The following is a 22,676-nucleotide window of genomic DNA, read 5'->3' as shown; positions in this document are numbered from 1 at the left end:
AAGGGGAACGGAAGATGCCCACGTGTTTTGTGTCAGGGTACAGACACTGGCGGCATTTTGATAAGCGGCGCGGATCGGGCGGCGGCCGGGGAGGGCAAAGATCCAGGGCCGGGGCGGGTCTTCTCCGTCCAGAAGAGCTGCCAGCGAGAAGGATTGGCGGGCAGGCTCCGCCTTCTTCCTTCCGCCTCCAGAGGGCTTTTTGGGTGCAGGGAGGGGGCCGGGGGCGGAGCCGGGGGGTACAGGCCCCGCCTCCTTCCGCCCTCTCCCCTCGGCGCGGCAGGGCGGGGACGCTGGGGCGGGGCCCACGGGTGGGGCCGGCGGCGCGGGGCGGAGCCTCGGGGACCAGGGCAGCCCGCGCACTGTGCAGTAGCTGCCGCCGCCGCCGCCCGCGCCTCCAAGGTCTCGCCGCTTCCTGAGCAGAGACCCGGGCTCGGCCGCCATGTCCTCCACGGACGAGGTTGACGGACTGGGCGTGGCTCGGCCGCACTATGGCTGTGAGTGTGGGCTCCGCGGCGCGGGGGTCCTGGGACGGGCTCGCCGTCTCCCCGGCGCCGTTTTCCCTGGGGGCTGGCCTGGCGGGTGGGGCAGGGCGGCTGTGGGCCGTGCGGACCCGGAAGAGCCGGTGCGACGGGGTGGCGGGTGGCGAGGCCCCCAGCCCGCGCCCCCTCGGTGTCCGAGGCGGCCGGGACCCCGGCCGCCCCCACGCCTGGTCCCGGACGCTGCGGCCGGAGGGCCCCACCCAGCGCCTCCCGCCGCCCAGCTCGACCGAGATTGGGGAGACGGCCTAGGGTGAGGTGGCAGGAGGACGGTGCAGGGCGTGTCCCGGGAACCGGAGCCCCGAGACGCGGGCTCTGCTCTGGCTTCGCGGGAAGGCGCTGCCCGAGCGCTGCCTGCGGGTACATCCAGGGTCCAGACCTGCCCGGCCCCAGGCTAGCTGAGAGGTGCGGCCCTGGGCAAGTCACTTCAGCTTTCTCGGCCTTAGTTCCCTCGACAGGATTTCAAAAGTGAAGACACAAAAAAGAAAAAAAGAAACATACCTCTGACTTCCTCATTTTCCGAATCTCATTTTCTGTCCCTGTCCTGGGACATCACTGAACTGCAGGTGGAATAGTTACCGCTGGCCAAAGGAGGGCCTTTTGGAGTCTTGAGGTTTCCGATTTTATTTGATATTCTGAGAATAGTGTTTTAGGCTAATTTCACTCTACAGTTCTGTGCGAGGTATTATGTCAAATTTGTGACATTAAAGCTGAGTAAGACCAGACCCTGCTTTCAAAGAACGTTTTAATTAGGGAGGCAGACAGGTGTAACTATCTAATGATAATAAGGAGGGATAGAGATAAAGGTGTCATGTGAACCAACCAGGCTTAAAAGGTAATGTGTATGAAGAGGAGGGGTTTGGGGAAAGCAGTAGGAACACAGATAGGACATTTGAACAGAGCCTTGCAGTATGCTGTGCAGTTTGACAGGGCAGGGTGGGGCAAGACATGAGGGTGAAGCGGAAGAGTGTGAACCAAGTTATGGAAGAGAAGAGCGCTCTGTGTGTTGGCTCCTGAGTTGTGTGGAGTACACGGTAGTGTGGGGGGAAGAGTTACCAAAAGTAGTTGTGGCTACATTGGGAAAGGCATTGAATGCCAGTCCCAGCACTTAGGCATTTTTTTCTGTTTCCTGGATGCCCATAAAGGAAGCAGGTTGCTTTGAAGTTAATCTTAGGGGCTTTTGAGACAGACCACCTGGGTTTGACTATAGGCTCCATCATTTATTAGCCTTGGGGCAAAGATCAGCCAACCTCAGTTCCTCATTTGTAAATCATTTGATAATCACAGGATTGTTGTGGGGCTTCCATGGGAGAATGCATGTAAAATGCACAGTACAATCACTGCCACTTAGGTCTCAGTGACTGCTGGCTTTAGTGATTAATAAAAAAGTGAAAAAGCACAAAGTGCTCTGGATTGAGAGTCTGGCAGATAGATCAGCACAAATTTGGACCAAAATCTCAAGTCATAGAGTACATATAGTACATGTTCATAATATTGGGGGCTTCCCAAGTTGCTCATCAGTAAAGAATCCACCTGCCAATGTAGGAGACATGGGTTCGATCCCTGGGTCAGGAAGATCCCCTGGAGAAGGAAATGGCAACCCATTTCAGTATTATTGCCTGGAGAATCCCATGGACAGAGGAGGCTGGCGGGCTACAGTCCCTGAGGTTGAAAGAGGGGCAAGAGGGACAACTTAGCAACTGAACAACTGTACAATATGTTATTGTATTTAAAAGTACAATAACATAATATTGTACTTTTAAATAGATACTAAGATGAATATATAACAGTTGAAAAATGGTTCCTATCTAAGGAAAGTCATTATAGTACACCTGGCTATCCATACAATACCCTAACTCTCCAGGTGACCAGCAGGAATTTGATGCTGTGGCATTCTTTCATCGCTCAGGAAGGGTTACAGATTCTTACATTCTTCCTTTCATGTTTTAGCTGTCCTGGATAATGAGAGACTTACTGCAGAGGAGATGGATGAGAGGAGACGTCAGAATGTGGCCTACGAATACCTTTGTCATTTGGAAGAAGCAAAGAGGTAAAGACTGGTCGGAGAGAAGATTGGGAGAAAGGAGCTGATACTGTGTGAACAAAGATAAAGATCTCGTTGAGTATGTTGTAGGTGTGACTGGGAGGCAGGTCATTTGAAAGAATAAGTAAGTATAGCTAGGATTTTTTTTTCACAGGAGCAAGTAGCCTTGATGGTAGTTTTATCATGAAACAGTCTGATGGGCACTTTTGTTCGGTCTCTAAGTCATGCCAGTAGGCACTTATGTATTCTGAACATTTTCCAGGTTTGTGTTGTTCAGTTTTATGCTTATGGTGCATGTTTTGGGCACTACCAGCTATATGGGAGAAAAGCATTTTTAAGGTTTCAAGTTTTAGGCCTGAATGTTTCACTGGTTCTTTACTGATTTTGCTTTATATGTGAATTGGGTCCATTTTCCCCTCTGTAGTGCTCTGGGTGTAGCTCCATCCATTTGGCAATATTCAAAGACTGTTTACCAAAGGCAGTGTCATCTGCATTATTCGTGAAGTTAATGTGCAACTGCTGTTTTCCATTTTCAGATGCTCCAAGACCTTGTGGTCTTAGAGTGTCGATTTACTATCAGTGGTTCATTTCTTTTGTTCTGCTGCTTGTTTTTTTTTTTTTTTTCAAGATTGCGGGGTAAATAGATGTAATTACAGATCATGTATCCTATAAGTGAGCTTTGGTGGAAAAGGCCAGCAAGGGAAAATGAGAGGTTTTGTGGTTAAAGTCCAATGAAAATCCAGGATGTTTCGAAGGGTGCTAATAAACAAGAGTTTTTTGTCTTGTTTTGTCTTTTTAATTTTGAAAATCTTAAAACACTACAGGCAAGTCCAGAGAACAATACACCAGACATCATGTATTCCAAAACTAGCAAATGTCAGTCCTTCACATTTTTCCCTTTGCTCTAAAAAGGCACAGTTGGAGTCCCCTTTGTGTTCCTCCCTGGTCCCATTCTCTTCCTTTCTATTCCTGGGGTTACCTCTAATATGCATTTGATGCATCCTCTTGAATCTGGGCTTCTTTTCTGAGCTTAAAGCCCTTGCATGAGACTGGGGAAGGGGAGAGGGGATTAGTGATGATTTAGGTGGAGAGAATGGTAATTAACACTTATTTTTCTAAATGGAAGGTTAAATGGAAGGAGGTGAATATGTTATTAGGAAGGGGTATGCTTCTCATGCAAAGTTTGTAAGGAACAAAAACATTAAGTCCTCTGTTACCCAAATTATAGACTAGATCTAATTTTGGAAGGTAAAGAATTTAAAAGCTGTAGCTGTTACGAAAGACCACCTTGTGCTCTGTGAAGACTTGGTTGGTGTCTTTGTTGAGGTGACCTGTGGGTGAGACAAGGGCCCCAACCTATCTTCCTTCCCCTAAGACATTTCTGCTTTTAATATTGGATTTGCACAGTAAAATTCCCTTTTTGAAAAAGGGTATTTTAGTTAACATTCCCTTGCAACCACTAATCCAGTTCTATTATTATTTTTTAATTTGGCCATGCTTGTGGTTTATGTGATCTTGGTTCCCTGATGAGGGATCAAAATTGCACCCTTGGCAGTGAAAGCTTGGAGTCCTAACCACTGAACTGCTCAGGGAAGTCCTCAGTTCAGCTTATCTAGTTCAGCCATCTCATTTCAGTAAGGAAACTGAGGTCTGAATGTCCATGGTCATGTGTAGTTTTCTTTATTGAAGAATAGTTTCCATCATTTTAAACAGTGGTGTCTAACCAGCTGTGTATATTAGAATTGTCAGGGGAGCTTAAAAAATGTGGCTCTTTGAACTTTACCACAGAGATTCTGGTTCAGTAGATCTGGGCTAAAAGGTCCAGATACCTATATATTTTAAGAACTCCTGATGGTTCTGATTGGGCTTCCCTGGTGACTCAGTGGTAAAGAACCCAACTGCCAATGCAGGAGACACAGGTTCGATCCCTGGCTCCGGAAGATCCCTCTGGAGAAGGAAATGGCAACGCACTCCAGTATTCTTGCCTGGAGAATCCCATGGACAGAGGAGACTGGCGGGCTACAGTCCATGTGATCACAAAGAGTTGGACATGACCTAGTGACTAAACAACAACAGCAAAATGGTTCTCATGGTCCCCCCTAGTAGAGAAATGAGATTGAAAATCACGTTTTAGAATTCTCCCTTACACTAGATTACGATAGCCTGACTAGGATGGTGTTCTTTATCACATTTCCTTCTTCAAGTGCTGCATTAGGAAGGCATGTCATTTCCCTCTACTTCAGAGCATGTTCTTTTCTGGCAGGTGTTTGCTTTTTTTTCCTTTTCCTAGGATAAAAAAGGATCCCATTTCCTTTAAAATCCATCCAGGGGCCATGATCCCCTGGGACGTTTTTCAGTTGGGTGCTTCTGCATACTTAGGGAGTGACTAAGGCGGTGAGACATTTGAGACAGTCTTGATTTTTGATGCTTTTGGCTTTTTATCCTTGTACACTCTGCGCTTTGGCCCCACATTGAGGAAATGTGCCTGGTTTATTTTATGGAGGCAGTTACAGAAGATCTGGATGCAGTAGCTTTTGTTGTTTGTTTAAAGCTTTGATTAGATTATCAACTTCGGAAGCACCTCTTTAGACTACACCTAGAAAGGGCTAGGACAAGAAGCCTGGGGATGTCGTACTGAGAAAAGGAGACTGGGATACCTCCTGGCCACCTGTCGAGGCTGCTGCCACCCCTAGAGTGTCCGAGGTGTACCACAGACAGATCACATGCTCTTGCTTATTAGCTGCGGCTTCAGCCACCAGTCGTGTCTCCTACCCAGTGAGCTGGGGTGTATGTACCTTGTGTGCTGCCAAGGCTCATCTGGCACAAGTCCTTTTTGCCTCTTTGGATTGGCCCCATCCTGTTTCCTTCATAACCTCTACCCCTCCCAGTTTGGAGGAGTCCCAAGGTCTGGAATTTACACCCACTCCAAGGCCAGGAAGAAAGATCAGAGAGATCCAGGGGAGAAAAGGTCCCCCTCTTTAGTTCTGTTTATAATACTGCTCTCCTCCCACTAATGGCCCCACCTTATAGCACAGTGGCCCCATTGTGTATCCCAGGGCGCTGTGCTTTCTCCTGTACCTGCCACAGCTCTGTTGTGGGAAGAGAGGAGAGTGTGTGGAGGGAGAGAGCATATAAACAGGGAGTGCAGGCAGGGAGTGTAATGAGAGTGTGTGTAGAGAATAAGTGAGAGTGTGTTGTGAGTTTAACCTGAAAGGGTAAGTGGGAAAATTTAGGAGTGATTCTCTAAAAGTGTACATTCTGGGAGTGGTTGGGAAATAGAAACTACAGAGATTCTGCTTTACTCTAGTTTCAATACAGAAATTAAGTTCTTGTTCTAATGCAGTGTCATCAAGTTTTATGCTGAGGGCTACAGAGTAGACCAAGGGCTTTTTATTAAGTGAGACTTCATACATTCTGTATTTATGCTTAAATGTGGGCTCATTTTTATCCTATTGCCTATTCTGATTGGGCTTTACATTTGTTTTGGCTAAGCAGCAGCTGTACAGTAGAGATGAAGAGCTTTTTTCACTCAGTTGAAGGAGGTGAGGTTTAAATATATGAGATATGGTAAGTGTTCAGTAGTAGAAAGATCAGAAGGTTCAAGTGAAAAGAACTGAGAAGGGAATGTAACAGTCTGCAGGGCAGGAGAAAGGAGTTAGTAGGACTCAAAATGGGAGGAGATCCAGTTAGGTTTAAGGTCACAGGAAGAAGGTTAATTCCAGCATTTCCACAAGTTTGACAGTTTAGGATTCCTTCTTTCAGAGGCTTGCCCATTCGCCCTTCTGAGCCTGTCATGGGTCTCCTTCCTCTTGCTCAAATCAGGGAGCAGAGCAACTCCTCCCTTCCCCCACCTCCCCGTTCCCCCAAATCGGGGAAAGTGAAGGCTGTGGCTGGTCGGAGACTGTGAAAAACCATGTGATGTTAACAGGAGTGTAACACTAAATAGAAGTACTTTACCTTCTGTAATTTAGGGGGGTTGAAAAAGTATCTTGCAAAGAAACTGGTCCTTGAGAACAAATTCTCTTTTGTACGTATGTATGCCTTTGTTTCTGGCATCGAATATTTTCCAGATCTCCTTTCCTGTAAGTGGGATCAGAATTCCAGTTACATCTGGATGTATCTAGGCTGGTACACTGCCATCATGAAATGAGAAATTAAAGACGTTTAACTAGAAGCTTGCCCGCCAGCTTGGAGGATTCCCTTAGGGAGGCATATCACTTAGAGATTGGGGAGGGTCATTTTTGGATTGACCCAAGCTCTCCTTTCACAGATGAGAAAACAAATTTAATTGTTTGATGAGGCCCAGTGTGACTAAAGGGCCACAATAAATGTAGCTTTGTAGTGGTACTTTCGAAGTACAAGCTGGATGCATTCATGTGTTTATGATTATCAAGGAGAAGTATGGGGCGGGATATATTCTTAAAATGGTGACATAGATGAAAGTCTCATTTTTTCTGAAATTTACCTAGTGCAACTGCCTTGGAAAGACTCCATGGTAAGAAGTGGGTTGCTATTTAAAAGTGATAAAACTGATTCAAACTATGAGTGCTTTTTCTTATTATTACAATGTTACAAATCGGCAGATACGTTCCCAGCGTGGCCACATAAACCTCGCCTACAGTGTAGCTGAGCCATTTAGTAAATTTACAATGTGAGAAATGTAGACAGTAATCTGGTATAAATTAGGCAGTCTACTAGTTATTAGCTGCTGTGATTACTAAGAAAAGTCATATGACCGTAGTCTCATAATACTTATAATTAAGTAGAACAAATTTTAAAAGCCTGAATAAAACATCTTTGAAAATCTTGACTGTTGAAATACTCGAAATGTAAAGAATGAGGACTTTCAGTTTTGGCAGGTGTGAGTCTGATTCTGGTCTTGCAAGCTTCTTAACTTTAGGGGCAAGAGCCCAGGTTTGTACTTTGCAGAATGATGTGCACTTTAGGAAGCTGAGGTGAGTGTTAAGTGCCTGGCACTGTGTCTGAAGTACAGTGGGCACTCAATAAACGTATTCTTTATCCTGGTCCTTGGGGAAAGCAGATTTAATATGAAGACGAAGAGGCATTCATAAACTTTTCTGGGGAATTTTCTGGGTACTTTCAAGATTCTCCAGGGTGGGAGCTCTAGTTTTTTCGCTTCATCTTAAGCTGTTGTCTGAAAGAACAAGAGGATACCTCTAGGTATTGGAGGGTGTGAGAAGACTTTTCCTTTTTACATAATGCTTTTCCATGTACTTAAAATGCTTTTTGAAGGCAATGGCAACCCACTCCAGTACTCTTGCCTGGAAAATCCCATGGACGGAGGAGCCTGGTGGGCTGCAGTCCATGGGGTCACTAAATGTCAGATACAACTGAGCGACTTCACTTTCACTTTTCACTTTTCACATTCATGCATTGGAGAGGGAAATGGCAACCCACTCCAGTGTTCTTGCCTGGAGAATCCCAGGGACGGGGGAGCCTGGTGGGCTGCCGTCTGTGGGGTCGCACAGAGTTGGACACTACTGAATCGACTTAGCAGCAGCAGCAGCAGCAGCAAAATGCTTTTTACGGTGATCATGAATTTTATAATGAAAAAGGAATGGATTAAGAAAAAGGAAAAACTGGGAATTCCCTGGTGGTCCAGTGGTTAGGACTCTGCAGTTTTACTGAGGAGGGCCCAGGTTCAATCTCTTGATTGAAAAAAGAAGAAAGAAAAAGGAAAAAGTGTCCAAGTATATAATTTTTAGATAGTGGTAATCACAAATTTTGGGCTTCCTTGGTGGCTCAGACAGTAAAGAAACTTAGAATTTGTAATTGTCATCTTAATTATGATTTTCATTGGGTACATGATATCTGTAGTTTATTTAGATTTATTCCAAAGTTATATTGCCTTGATTTCTGAAAAGATTAAATGTTTCCCCATGTTTGTTTACTGTTTATTTTATTATGCAAATTATCAATGGCGTTTGTCTATTTTCTTGAGTTATATTGTTGATTTTTGGAAGCTTTCTTATGGGTATCAGCCTGTTGTATTGCTATATTTTCTCTTGATTTTCCATTTTATTCTTTCACTGTATGGAATTTTTAAATTTTATGTAGTTTAAGTGTTAATCTTTTTGCAATTTCTTGTATCTAGTTTAATTTCTGTAAGACTTTGCTAAAATCTGAAGTTTTCTGTTAGCTTTTCTATGATTTAGTGATTTAATTTTTTAAGCATCTGAGTCTTTAAATTTCGTGTTTCTAAATCATTCTGATATTATTTAAAAATAATCTTTCTACTATGTATTAGGGATTGATATCTACTATGTCAGATATTGAATTACATATAGTTCTCTTTCTAGGCTTATTATTCTGTTATGGTGAACTGTATTTCATTTTTCTTAGAGAAATCTATAACTTCATTTTTTGTATTTGTTATTTAGAAACATTTGAAGCTAGCTTGATTTTTAGCTCTAAGACAAGTAAAATTTTAAAAATACTTTTTCACAATTTGAAACTTGTAAAGTTCTTGTTTCTTACAAAGTGTCCTCATGTTACATATTACAGTTGATACCAGCTTAGTAATTTTGCCTGTAAATGTGGAAACTCTTCTCGATTTATATCTTCATATCTTTTTTGTTTATTTTTGCTCTTGGAAATTGTTATACCTTTAATAATTGGTTCTGATTTAGTAGTCTTTCTTGGGGGTGCCTGCTGGTAGGTTAGATATCTCAGTGTCTTGTGGCTGATCTTGTTTGTTTAAATTTTCTGTTTCACTAACTTGGTTTTCTGCCATCTTGATTTTTCCTCTTTGAGTCTGTTAACGGTGGTTGCTTTGTCCTGTTGCAGTGTTCATTTTGGCCTATTAACTCCTTTTCCCTCTCTACTCTTGTTAATAGGTCAAAAGGTCTCTGATTTGGCTACAAAATCCTTCTTTCCACCTGAAAAGGATCCTGTATATATCACTAAATAGTGTGATTTAGGATCCTTTTCAGGTGGAAAAAAGGAGTTTGTAGCCAAGAGAGTTGGTTACTTTACCAGTTCCCCTTATTTTCAGTAAGTGTTGGAGTGGATCTGACCACAGGAAATTGGTGTTAACCGGTTTGTCCACCAGTCAAGGTTAGGAAAGTCTGGTTGGGCTAAGTCTTGGGCCATTAGTTTGACCTCATCTGACATATTTCTTCTGGCCTTAGATGTCAAAGCAGCAATTGTTCATATATCTTGATGTTCCCAATTTAAGAAATAGTAAAAATATACTTGAAGGCCGAAGTTGGCATGTTCTAGGAATGTGATTTTCTGGCTTTGCATGATACTCTGTCTCTAATTTCTGCGTGATTCCTTCTGTTTCACAGTTTAGCAGTTTGGGGATACCTGATGGTAGAAGGACCTGTTTCAAACATTTTTAAACCATGCGGTATTTGATGGTTGCATGGCTGTTTCTATCTGGGGCTGCTAAGTAAACCCTTTCACAGGAAGTATTTGTGTAAGTAAGTGCTGGTAGGCAAAGTGAGACCATCCGGAAGTGATTCATGCGACTGGGGTTGTTTGTTTAAGTTGGGACTTGGTTGCCTAGAGACTGTATCTGAGCAAGCTCAGTGAAGTGCCACGTGAATGCAGAGGTCCTATTGCCTACCTGATCGAAAAAGGACCCTGCCATTTCATTTTTCTTCTGAAAGACCTTCTCATAATCTCATTGATCCCCGTACTTTGTGTGTGAATCAAAAAATCTTAAACATATAAATGAAAAAATCTGGTTAAAGGGTTTATTTGAAGGGAAATCTACTTGCTTAAATCTGAATGTTTAAAATTTTTTTCTTTTAATTGTGCAATAGGAAGAATTAATTTTTTTCAGTGTTTTATTACAGAAACTTTAATACTTCAGATACCCTTACACCAGCTAAGAGGTAGCAAAACAACCCCCACACCCCCTAGCCAAAAACCAACCCTGCAGTTTGCATGGACAGCATGATATGCAAGATTCCTGTTTGTCCCGAGGTCAGTGTCTCCCCACCTGCCTCCTCCTCCTCATCATCATCAGTACCATTTATTGAGCACTTAATCATGTACTGGGTACTATGCTAAGCACTTCATATGTGTTGTCTAATTAGCTGTGCTTGAAGTGAGGTGCTTATTCTTATCTACATTTAACAGAAAAGAAAGCAAAGCGCAAAGAGCTTGACTCACCATCTCTTTAAGTGATAGATCCAGATTCCAGGCTTGGCGAGGACTCCAAAGCCTTTGCTCTTCCCTGGTCTAGTCTCTCACTTCCATACCATTTGTGCTTCAAAATCTAATGCCAGCAACAGTAGTTACCAGTAATTAAGCAGAATGATGGTGTGTTGTGTGTTCAGATGCTAAGTCATCTCCAGTTCTCTGCGACCCCATGGACTACAGCATGCCAGGCTCCCCTGTCTTTCACTATCTCCCAGAGTTTGCTCAAATTCATGTCCATTGAGTCAGTGATGCCATCTAACCATCTCATCTTCTGCCACCCTCTTTTCCTTTTGCCTTCAATCTTCCCCAGCATCAGGGTCTTTTCCAGTGAGTTGACTCTTTGCCTCAGGTGGCCAAAGTATTGGAGCTTCAGCATCAGTCCTTTCAATGAATGTTCAGGGTTGATTTCCTTTAGGATTGATTGATCTCCTTGCGTACAACATTACAGTGAGATAGGCATGTTTTTATTTTAAAGAGGGAAAAAAATAAGTAGGTATCACATACTTCAAGGTCACGTAATGTCTGTGGAACTCAAGCCCACTTCTGTGTGGCACTGTCGCTGCCGCTGTCAGCCTCTACTGAGGGGGCAGTGTTTAAGTCCACAGTTCCGTCAGCTGGTTCCCAGGCACTAAACAGCTGGCTTGGCGTCAGGTGGGTGAGGGAATGTGAGCTGTTTCTTGCTTCTCACTGCAGAGTCTCTTTTACCTGCTTCATATAGGTGGTCTCTGTATTTGACTCATGTATTCATGCATCTAACAAATTGTCGGACTCTGCCTAATATACTTTTTCTTATTCACTGCAAAGCTAAAGATAGTGATAGGCATACATGAGTAACTGCTGGCCGTTGATTGAGGAGAAATGTGTGCCTGCATGCTTATAAGGAATGCAGTAAACATTAAGTTAAGTGATTTTTTACAGGGGTCTAGAAACATAACTTGGGACTTTCCTGGAGGCTCAGTGGTGAAGAATATCTGCCTGCCAATTCAGGAGACTCAGGTTTGATCCATGAGTGAGGAAAATGCCCTGGAGGAGGAAATGGCAACCCACTCTAGTATTCTTGCCTGGAGAATCCATGGACAGAGGAGCCTGGTGGGCTGCCGTCCATGGGGTTGCAAAGAGTCAGACACCACTGAATGACTAAACAACAACAATAACAACAACAAAGAGACATAACTGGTCTGTGATAAATTTGCATCTGTTTAACTTTTTTGACCTAACGCCTACTCACTAAGATGGCCTCCCGGGATTGGAAATGGATACAGTAGGGGTCCCATGGTTACATACAGCAACTCTGGAGAGACTAGAGAGGGGGCCTGGTTAGTTTTCTTCTTCCTAACCTGGCACGTCTTCTCAGTTCAGCTCAGAAAGGCTTTCCCTCCTTCCCAGTTGCTTATTTTTTCAGTAGTGACCTCATGCAGACAGGAGTGGCATTGGAAATTGCCTTGGACAGTTTGGCAAGAATTCTATTTTTTGGTGTTGTGGGTGGAGGAAAGGCCTGTCTCCAGGCCTCTATTTCTTCCTTACTCCGAATACCTTCCTGTTGACTCACTGGAAATCCTAACGAGAAGCAGAAGGAGCGTCAGAGAGGTGGCTGCCAGCCCAGGGCTTGGCTTCTGTCGGGCTAGAAGTCTAGGGACTCAGAGGACTCTGGCTTTAAGAAAAATTGTGAGGCTTTTGCAGTAGAAGGAAATACTATTGTTGTGATAGGTGTTTATCCGTAAGGTAGAAAGCATCAGCCTTTTGCTAGGGATCATTAATCAGCAACATAAAAAACTAAGATTATTTCCTTGAAATGGCATAATTAGTGTTTAAAATTGATGCAGAGGAACTGAAGTATAAAAAGAGGGAATGGGGCACATTTAGAAAACCTGAAAGGAAAAAAACCCTATGATCATTAAAAATAGGAAAATGGTATAAAAATAAAATTTAAGGGAATTCCCTGGTGGTCCAGTGGTTGGGACTTCATGCTTTCACTGCCAGGAGTGAGGGTCCAATCCCTGGTGGGACAGCTAAGATCTGGTAAGCGAGTGAAGCAGCCAAAAAAAAAAAAAAAAAAACTGAAAAAAATCTCATGGTGTAGCAGATCATTTTATTACAAATAACGTACATCTCAGATAAAGTTTAAAACAGCTAAAAGGAGACAAAAGTTACTTATCACTTACATGGCTATCACAGCACAATGTTTTCCTGCCCCGAAGACTTATCACTATGTCGTTTCTTTGGACAGTGCTTCTTAGTCACTGCTAATTTGACGAGCTTGTGCTAGACAGTGGCTTGACTTTGGGGGTTTTCCTTTAAAAACTCAAGAATACCCAGAATGGTGTTGGCAAATTTGGTCTTTAACTTTTTAAAATTAAACTTTTATTATTAATCATTTAAAAAACAGGTAATATAGAGACATGATACTTAATTCAGAAGCTCTGCTAGGATATTCAGTAAAGAAGAAAAAAAGTCTGCCTGCCTAGTCTTGTTTCCCAGGCACCCGGATCTTCTCTGTATATGCAAATCTCTTTTGTTTTCTTGTGTAGAAGTGATAACACTATACTTTCTTCTTTGCATCTTAACATATTCTGCGTGAATACATTATAGTGCTTCATTTTCTTCCCCCTTCACAGTTGCATGGTTGTTCAGTGTATGGATTTAACCTGTCAGTGGGCGTATCCCTCCCAGCTTTTACTCTTATCAGTAGTGGTGTACTTAGCAACTTTGTATGGCTGCCATCTTGCACTTATGAGTGTTATAGGATGAGTTTCTAAAAGTGGAATTTCTTTATTTTTTGGTTTTGTTTTAGATTACTTTATTGCCAAACAAGTTGCTTCAGATTTATGAGAACAAATCATTTGATTTTCAAGGAACCTTGAATTTTAAATATTGGAGTAAGGAATTGTGGACTCATACCTCTCCATGGATATTAAAAAGAAAAAAATCCAAACCAAGAATTTACAAAGATGAATTTATAATCATCCCTCTTCCAGTTTATCTTCTTTCTCAACTTCACTTGCCAGCTCTACTAGACATTCAGTTAGGCAAACCTAGAAATTACATTTTTTTTTTCTTGTCACCTTTCAGGTCTAATTGATGCAGTTTTTTAGTGTTGTTTTAATACGTACATGTGCAGGCATGAGTGCACACACACCCACACACCATCTATTTCTGTCAGCTCACCCCATCCTCACTGCCACTTCCCATATTCAAGCTACTCTCATTGCCTAACTGATTTACAAAGATAATCCTTCCTTTGGTCTCCTGTCTCCTGGGCTTTACTGATGGCTCAACAGTAAAGAATCTGCCTGCAGTGCAGGACATGCGGGTTTGATCCCTGGGTTGGGAAGATCCCCTGGAGGAGGAAGTGGCAGCCCACTCCAGTATTAATGCCTGGAGAATTCCATGGACAGAGGAACCTGGAGGGCTATAGTGCATGGTGTCGCAGAGTCGGACACGATGAGCATGCACATATCCACTTTTGATCTCTTGCAAGTGATTCTTTATCTTTAAAGACAATGATCTGCTGCTGCTGCTGCTAAGTCGCTTCAGTCGTGTCTGACTGTGCGACCCCATAGACGGCAGCCCACCAGGCTCCTCCGTCCCTGGGATTCTCCAGGCAAGAACACTGGAGTGGATTGCCATTTCCTTCTCCAATGCATGCAAGTGAAAAGTGAAAGTGAAGTCGCTCAGTTGTATCCAACTCTTAGCGACCCCATGGACTGCAGCCTACCAGGCTCCTCCGTCCATGGGATTTTCCAGGCAAGAGTATTGGAGTGGGGTGCCATTGCCTTCTCCGAGACAATGATCATTTACAGGCAAATAACCCCGCCTCCCCCAGCCCAATGCTATCCCATGCTATTTAATTTCCTCTCTCCTTCATTTACAGTTACTTAAGATAGGAAACAACACACCTGCAAGATGCTGATGGAGTTTGACTCTAGGCCCAAATCTATGATCTAAACCAAATTAGTTTGTTTTTTTTTTGTTTTTAGTCACCAAGCCGTGTCTCTTTTGTGACCCCTTGGACTGTAGCCCGCCAGGCTCTTCTGTCCATGGAATTTCCCAGGCAAGAATACTGGAGTGGGTTGCCATTTCCTTGTCCAGGGGATCTTCCTGACCTAGGGATTGAACTTAAGGCTCCTTCTTGGGAGGTAGATTCTTTACCACTTAGCCACCAGGGAAGCCCCAACACATTAGTTGAAGTACTGCATTAGTTATATTATACTAAAAGTAGAATTTCTAAGTCAGTGGGAATATCCACATTTTGTTGTTGTTAGTTGCTTAGTCGTGTCCGACTCTGTGATCCCATGGACTGCAGCATGCCAGGCTTCCCTGTCTTTCACCATCTCCCAGAGTTTTCCCAAACTCATGTCCATTGAGTCGGTGATGCCATCCAACCATCTTATCCTCTGTCATCCTATTCTTCTCCTGCCTTCAGTCTTTTCCAACATCAGGGTATTTTTCAGTGAATCAGCTCTTGGAATTAGGTGGCCACAGTATTGGAGCTTCAGCTTCAGCATCAGTCCTTTCAATGAATATTCAGGGTTGATTTCCTTTAGGTTTGACTGGTTTGATCTCCTTGCAGTCCAAGGGACTCTCAAGAGTCTTCTCCAACACCACAGTTTGAAAGCATTAATTCTTTGGCGCTCAGCCTTCTTTATGGTCCAACTAACACACTGGGAGGGATTGGGGGCAAGAGGAGAAGGGGACGACAGAGGATGAGATGGCTGGATGGCATCACTGACTCTGAGTGAACTCCAGGAGTTGGTGATGGACAGGGAGGCCTGGCATGCTGCGATTCATGGGGTCGCAAAGAGTCGGACACAACTGAGCGACTGATCTGATCTGATCTGAACACATCTGTAAATGACTAGTGGAAAAAACCATAGTTTTGACTATACAGACAAATACTGTCAGTCTGCTCTCTCTGGAGGTTGTACCAGACTATATGTACATCAGTGATATATCAGAAGACTGCTTTCCCTATGATTTCACTAACCTAGAGTACTTTTTTGTTTGTTTGTTTTCATAGTTATGAATTTCATAGTTGAACGTGGTGTTGTAATTGCAGTTTCTTTTTCAGACTGCCTTACTCTGAGTGAAGCTGAGCATCTTTACATGTGTTTAAAAGCCTTTCTGTTTCCTTTTCTGTGAACTGTTTTGGCAGAATTCTTTGCTCGTTTTTCTTTCTTCTTCTTTTTTAAACCCTTGATTTTATTTGTTTATTTTTGGCTGCACTGTGTCTTCCCTGCTGCACACAGGTATTCTCTGGTTGTGGAGAGCAGGGGCTACTCTCGAGTTGTGCGTGGGCTTCTCACTTCGGGGACTTCTCTTGCTGCGGAGCACAGGCTCTAGACGCCTGGGGCTTCCGTGGTTGTGGCTCGAGGGCCATAGAGGGAAGGTGCACCGACTTCGTTGCTCTGAGGCTTGTGGAATCTTCCTGGGCCAGGGATTGAACCTGTGCCCCCTGTATTGGCAGGCAGATTCTCACCCATTGGACCATCAGGGAAGTCCTGCTCATTTTTCTAGTGTGTTATTGCTCTTATTGATGTAAGAGCTCTTTTTATATTGAGGAGGTCAACCCTTTGGATGCTGTCTTTTAACTTTCAATTTTAAGGTGTTTAAAATAAAGAATTTTTAAAACATATTTGGTTTTACTAAGCTTTTATTTTTTAGCCTTATGGCTTTGTATCATTTTTAAAGGGATTCTTTAGTCCTTCTCTATACAAAAATATTCCCCCAGGCTTTCTTCAAGTATTTTTAGGATGTAAAGAATTTTAACATTTGACCTTTTGATCCATTTAGAATTTATTTTGGTGTAAAGAGTGAGGTAAAACTCTTTTTCTCTAGATGATATTTGGATAGTGTCTTAAATCAGCCATCCCCAGCCTTTTTGGCACCGGCCCGTGGATCGGTTCCACGGATGCGGGTTAGAGGGGGTGGTTTGGGCTGATTCAAGCACAGCAGCGTTGGCACTCTGACGAGAATCTACTGCTGATGCTAATCTGATAGGAGGTGGAACTTAGATGGTGATACAAGCAATGGGGAGTGGCTGTAAATACAGATGAAGCTTCATGCGCTTGCCAGCTGCTCATCTCCTAACAGGCTACAGACCAGTACCAGTCCATGGTCCCAGGACTGGGGACCCCAGTCTTAGATGTTGAGTACCAGGAATGGCTCTCTCATGAAATGTGCTCTGGAATTTGCCAAACTCTTTAATCTATGAATTGAGATTTAACTTTTCTTTTTTTTTCAGAATAAAGCATTTCAACTTTTGAGAATTTTGCAACATATGGCTTAAGTATCCTCTTGGAAAAATTAGCTAGAAGTTTCCAGAGAGTATTCAAGCAAGTTGTATTATGTTAAAAAGGTTAATAGTGTAATGAAATTGGTCTTGAGCAAACAGGTTTTGGATGGACAACTTTGACATGTATACTGTGAAGGTATGAATCAACTTGTCAAACTCACAATTTATTCTTTGTGTTATAGGAGAGTACAGTTTTGAGGAACTTTTGAAAACTGTGTAGCTAACCTCTGTATCACTATTTTGACGTGTATTCTGTTAATGTGACATTAAGGAGGAAAGGGTTTAGTGGTCAGATATGTTTCAGAAATACTGTAATAAACCAAGTTAAACAGATTATGTAACTAGTGGACTGTTAGACTATCATGGGCTGTAAATTCTGAATCTTCAAGGGCGAGGATCATGTAGGCAATATTCCTCCAAGCTAGTTTACTATCAGATTCTTTCCTCACAGATTGTCTTTCTTAGGACTAGTTGTTTGGGAAACAGTGTTCTCTCTCAGAATAATGGATTCAAGGGACTATTTAAATTAAGAATTCAAGACCTGTTGATGGTCACTTCTTAACTGTTTTATGTTTTATCTGCAGTTTCTTTACTTCCTTCATTGAGTTCTCATGTTCTTAATTTATGGAGCTTAAACTAAAGCCATTAAAGTACGAATTGGGTAGGCACAGTTATTGAACTGTCACCTGGTGACATTGTGAAGAACAGAAGTGTGGCTTTTGAAAATGGGGGACTGCAAATGTACTAGTTATTAAAAAGGAGAAGATACCACAAATTCTAGTCTAGTGAACTAGTCTCTGGCTAAGGTCCATAGCGTATGTTCTGTCATGTGTCAGAGAGGGCTTCCCTGGTGGCTCAGACAGTAAAGAATCTGACTGCAGTGCAGGAGACTCGGGTTCGCTCCCTGGGTCAGGAAGATCCCCCGGAGAAGGGAATGACTATCCACTCTAGTATTCTTGCCTGGGAAATCCCATGAATAGATGTGCTTGGCAGGCTACAGTCTATGGGGTTGCAAAGAGTCAAACACAACTGAGAAACTAAGCATGTATATATGGCTTATGGTAAGAAATGAAGGGCTCCTTAGGAGTCAACCAGGACTTCCTGAGAAAGGCCCTGTCACCATGACATCATTGCCTTTTGGACAGGGTCCCCAGATTAGTGAATCAGAGAAGCAGGGTAATGTCTAGATTTCAGTAAGGCATTTGAGAGTTTGTCTTGTGATGCTTCCACAGATTGGGTACATGTGGACTAGACTGTAATGTGATTAAGATTTGTAACCAGTTGAATAAATCATTCCAGAAGAGCTGCTCAATGGGGAGTGACTGCTTCATGGGTGTAGGGTTCCTTCTGGGTGGTGGAAATTTTCTGGAATTAGATAGTCATGGTGGTTGCACAACATTGTGAATATACTAAAACCACTGAACTCCATTCTGTAAAATGGTTAAAAAATGGTGAATCTATCTAATATACATTGTAGCTCAAAAAAAGGAGCTGCTAGATTTTTAATTCAAAGATAACTTGTTAGGGCATGTTGCATGTAAAACATTTGTGTTTGGACTTGTGAATGTATTAGTGGTATATTGATCAAACTTCAGTTGCTGGAGTGGTTAATATGCTGCACATGGTTAATACATGACAGATTTTGCTTTCAAGATACCTTGAACGTAACTGTGACGTCCTGCACTGGGGTTTAAAAAATGGAGTGTCTGCAACACAGGATAGAGAAGTAGCATTAGTAGGGAGAGGATTAGTGAGAAGAAAAACAAAACGAACCAAACCTGAGATTTCTTTTTTATTTTAGGAGCTAAGGCAATGGTGAAAATCCCATGGACGGAGGAGCCTGGTAGGCTGCAGTCCATGGGGTCGCTAAGAGTGGAATATGACTGAACGACTTCACTTTCACTTTTCACTTTCATGCATTGGAGGAGGAAATGGCAACCCACTCCAGTGTTCTTGCCTGGAGAATCCCAGGGACGGGGGAGCCTGGTGGGCTGCCGTCTATGGGGTCGCACAGAGTTGGACACGACTGAAGTGACTTAGCAGTAGCAGCAATGCAGCTGCTGACTTTCTTTCTTTCTTTTTTTAATTGGAGGATAATTGCTTTATAATATTGTATTGGTTTCTGCCATACATCAACATGAATCAGCCACAGGTATACATGAGATGTTTATTAACTCACTAGTAGAAATGTGACCTATGCAGCAAAGGAAGAGGTGGTCCTACCGTCCTCTGTAAGAATCAGAGGCTACCTGAAGCTGGTTTTATGTTCTGGAGGCCATACTTTAAGAGGGACCTTGATAGGTATGTGGTGGGGTTCCTTCACACCCACAGCAGGCACTGCTGATACATCAGGATCCTTCCCTGGGGAACCACTCCCAGTCAGTGGGTGTCTGTCCTCTAGTTGAGACTTGGTTATCGCTCTGGGCCTAGAGCATGTTGAGTGAGCATGTCCAGCATTAAGAAAGGTCTAGGTTGGGAAGATCCCCTGGAGGAAGGAGGGCATGGCAATCCACTCCAGTGTTCTTGCCTGGAGCCCATGGACAGAGGAGCCTGGTGGGGTACAGTCCATGGTGTCCCAAAGAGTCGGACATGACTGAGTGACTGAGCACAGCACAGCACGGAGATTATAACGCTTGGGGAGTAACTGAAGGACTGAGATCACTTAATATGGAAACAAAGTTTAGAGGGAACACAGAATCATAGAATTGCGAAGATCAACCCCTCCTCCAGTGTAGGAATTTATTCACCCGTTAATGTTTTGCCTGCCATTACTTAAAAATCCCTGAAAAATGAAAGAGGGTTTCAATTTATCATGTACAGTACCAGAGGAACAGAACTTGTCAATAAAAATCTGCTTAATATGAGGAAGAACTTTGTAACAAGTTTCTCAAAACTTGCTTTGAGAAAACGCATGTTGCAGATTTTTACGTACAGATTGTATAACGGTTAGTGGAAGATTTATGTTCTAACCTAAGGGCTTTCTCAAGTTACTTAAAATTGTTTTTATTTCCATTTCCTATTATTAAAAGGTACTTTTATTTTGAATGACTTGATGATATTCCATTGCTCATTGTATTTTTTTTTCTGACATGGCTAAAAATGTTGGGATGGTTATGTTGCGTGCTTAGTCGCTTCAGTTGTGTCTGACTCTTTGTGACCCCATGGACTGTAGTCCACCAGGCTCCTCTGTCCATGGGATTTTTCAGGCAAGCACACTGAAATGAGCTGCCATTTCCTTCTCCAGGGAATCTTCCAGACCTAGGAATTAAACCTGGGTCTCCTGTATTGCAGGCGGATTCTTGACTGACTGAGCTACAAGGGAAGAGTTATTCATAAATTGCTCAACATCAAAGGATGAAAGATCTAACTGATGTCAAAAGGCTATATAGATTGCCCTGGAAATGATGCAAAAAGTTAATGTGTGAAAGTTTAGCTAAGGAGGAGGTTCTTTTATGGCTTGGGTTTTGCAATATAGTCTGAAATAGTATGGTAGGGAATGGACAGCATAACTGTGTGTGTGTGTTTGTCTCACTCTCTTGTGCTCCTTTAGGGGTGAGTCTTTTTCCACTTCTTGGTGTCGAACAGCATCTCCTGTCACAGTGCTTTTCACAGAGTAGATGCTCAGAATATCATTCCATTGAATTGGTGAAAAGTTGTGTGAAATAGGGGGGCTCTGGTGGTTAAGAGAATTCCATTATTGATGATGATGAGAGTTTAGCATTCTTTCTTCTTTCTTTCATTATTTGGCTGTATTAATCATTGAGTGGTCCTCAAGCAAGAGAGAAAACAGTTTGTGACATTCAGCAGTTATTTACTGAGCACCATGCTTCAAATAGAAATCAGAAAAGGATTCCACCCTTACCTTCTTAAATAATGTTAAGAGATAAAGAGATACTGAGAAAGTCTAGAGGAAGTTTGGAGGAAGAAGGGATTATTTCCAGTGGTAGACGGTGGGAGAGTTCATGGACGGAGGTGCCTTTTGAAAGTACTACTTGAATTGTCAGAGATTGGCGGTGCCGATCAGAAGTTTTATCAACCTTTATTCTTAGTACACATCTCCATCCCTGGCTTCCCATGTCACAACTTGATGAACTCTACTTTCTCTAAGAGCTCCCTCATTTTTTCTGGCCCTAACAAATTTACCGCATCTCCTTTATCATGCCATCTTGACTTCCTTCCCTGTAGCAATGGGAGAACTGTTTTTCTTCTTAAGATTCAATCTTCTCTCTGTGGTTTGGATCCTGTCCCTTCTTGTCTTCTAGGGTTCTTATCCAGTGTTTTTTCCTTAACTTCAGCTCATAACTTGACTTTTTTTTTTTTTCGGATTCTTTTTCTTTAGCACATAAATATCCTCACCCATTTTAGATAGACTCCCTCAATCCGAGACCCTGTCTAGGATTATTGTCTCTTATTTTCTCCTTCAAGGAAAGCTTGTCTTTATTCCCTATGTCCACTTTTTTGGTGTGTCTTAACTTAGGTGGATATGATCGTGTGCCCTCCTTTACCCCCACTGTGATTTCTCTTTCTCGAGTCACCAATGACCTAATTGCTGTGCCCACTGGAAAATTTTCATGACTTATTTTATTTAATCTCTGCAGCATTTGACACTCTTGTCTTTTCACTTCATGAGATTTTCTTCCTTTTAACTGGGTATCTTTTTATGCTTTAAAATTTTGATCTGTGTAAAAATATATTGCCTATCTAAGAAAATAAATTTAGGCAGTGCCTCCTCCAAGAAGCTTACTTGGACACTCATCCTTCCTCCAGGTCTGAGTTAAATGTCCCTCTCTTGTGTCTCTATGGACATCCCAAGTGACTCAGTGGTAAAGAATCCACCTGCCAATGCAGAAGATGCGGGTTCGATCCCTGGGTCGGAAAGATCCCCTGGGGGTAGGGCATGACAACCTGTTCCAGTATTCTTGCCTGAAAAATCCCATCGACAGAGGAGCCTGGCAGGCTGCAGTCCATGGGGTCACAAAAAGTTGGATGTGACTGAGCACACACACACTCTTGTGTCTTTTTAGCTCCTGCCCCCCAAGTGTCTTTATTGTAGTTTTCACAGTATGCTGCTTTATATTTATGTCTTATCTAATTTACTGTGAGCCTTAGGGGCTTCCCTAGTGGCTCAGATGGTGAAGAATCTGCCTGCAGTGCAGGAACCCTGGATTTGATCCCTGTGTCAGGAAGATCCTATGGAGAAGGAAATGGTTACCCACTCTAGTATTCTTGCCTGGAGAATCCCATGGACAGAGCATCCTGGTGGACTACAGTCCATGGGGGTCACAAAAAGTCAGACATGACTGAGTGACTTTTTTTTTTTCACTTTAGAGACCAGGGTTTATGTCTTTCATGATTATCACAGTTAACCCCACCTCTTGATACATTCTCACTAACGATTAGATTTGATCATTAACTTTTTTGGTGTATTCTTGGTCTGCAGGCTCTCCTTGTTCCCCTGGGCTCTAGCAGCTGCTGCAGTTGGCAGTGACTCAGAGAACTGGTTTTTTTGCAAAGAAATATGTGCCTGTCTTCCACCTAGTAGAGGACTCTCACCTGTTTTTTTTTTTTTTTTTTTTCTCAAGAGCTGATTGCAATCAGCAGTGACTAGGCTGAGGCTTTAGCTTACTTTGAA

The 22,676-nt window shown here is 42.8% G+C and overlaps 1 protein-coding gene across 1 annotated transcript in view; it reads left to right on the top strand.

Annotated features, from left to right (window-relative positions):
* Positions 1–336: 336 nt before the first annotated feature.
* Positions 337–22,676, top strand: part of IQGAP1 (IQ motif containing GTPase activating protein 1) — a 107,062-nt gene continuing 84,722 nt past the window's right edge. Inside the window, exons 1-2 of the mRNA XM_070775164.1 lie at positions 337–494; positions 2,487–2,586. Of these exons, the coding sequence (XP_070631265.1) occupies positions 440–494; positions 2,487–2,586 (155 nt within the window). The 5' untranslated portion in view covers positions 337–439. The remainder of the gene's footprint in view (positions 495–2,486; positions 2,587–22,676) is intronic.

The sequence above is a fragment of the Bos indicus genome, chromosome 21 (genome assembly GCF_029378745.1).
Source record: "Bos indicus isolate NIAB-ARS_2022 breed Sahiwal x Tharparkar chromosome 21, NIAB-ARS_B.indTharparkar_mat_pri_1.0, whole genome shotgun sequence".
NCBI classification, from domain to species: Eukaryota; Metazoa; Chordata; class Mammalia; order Artiodactyla; family Bovidae; genus Bos; species Bos indicus.
This window is presented reverse-complemented; position numbering and strand designations above follow the sequence as displayed.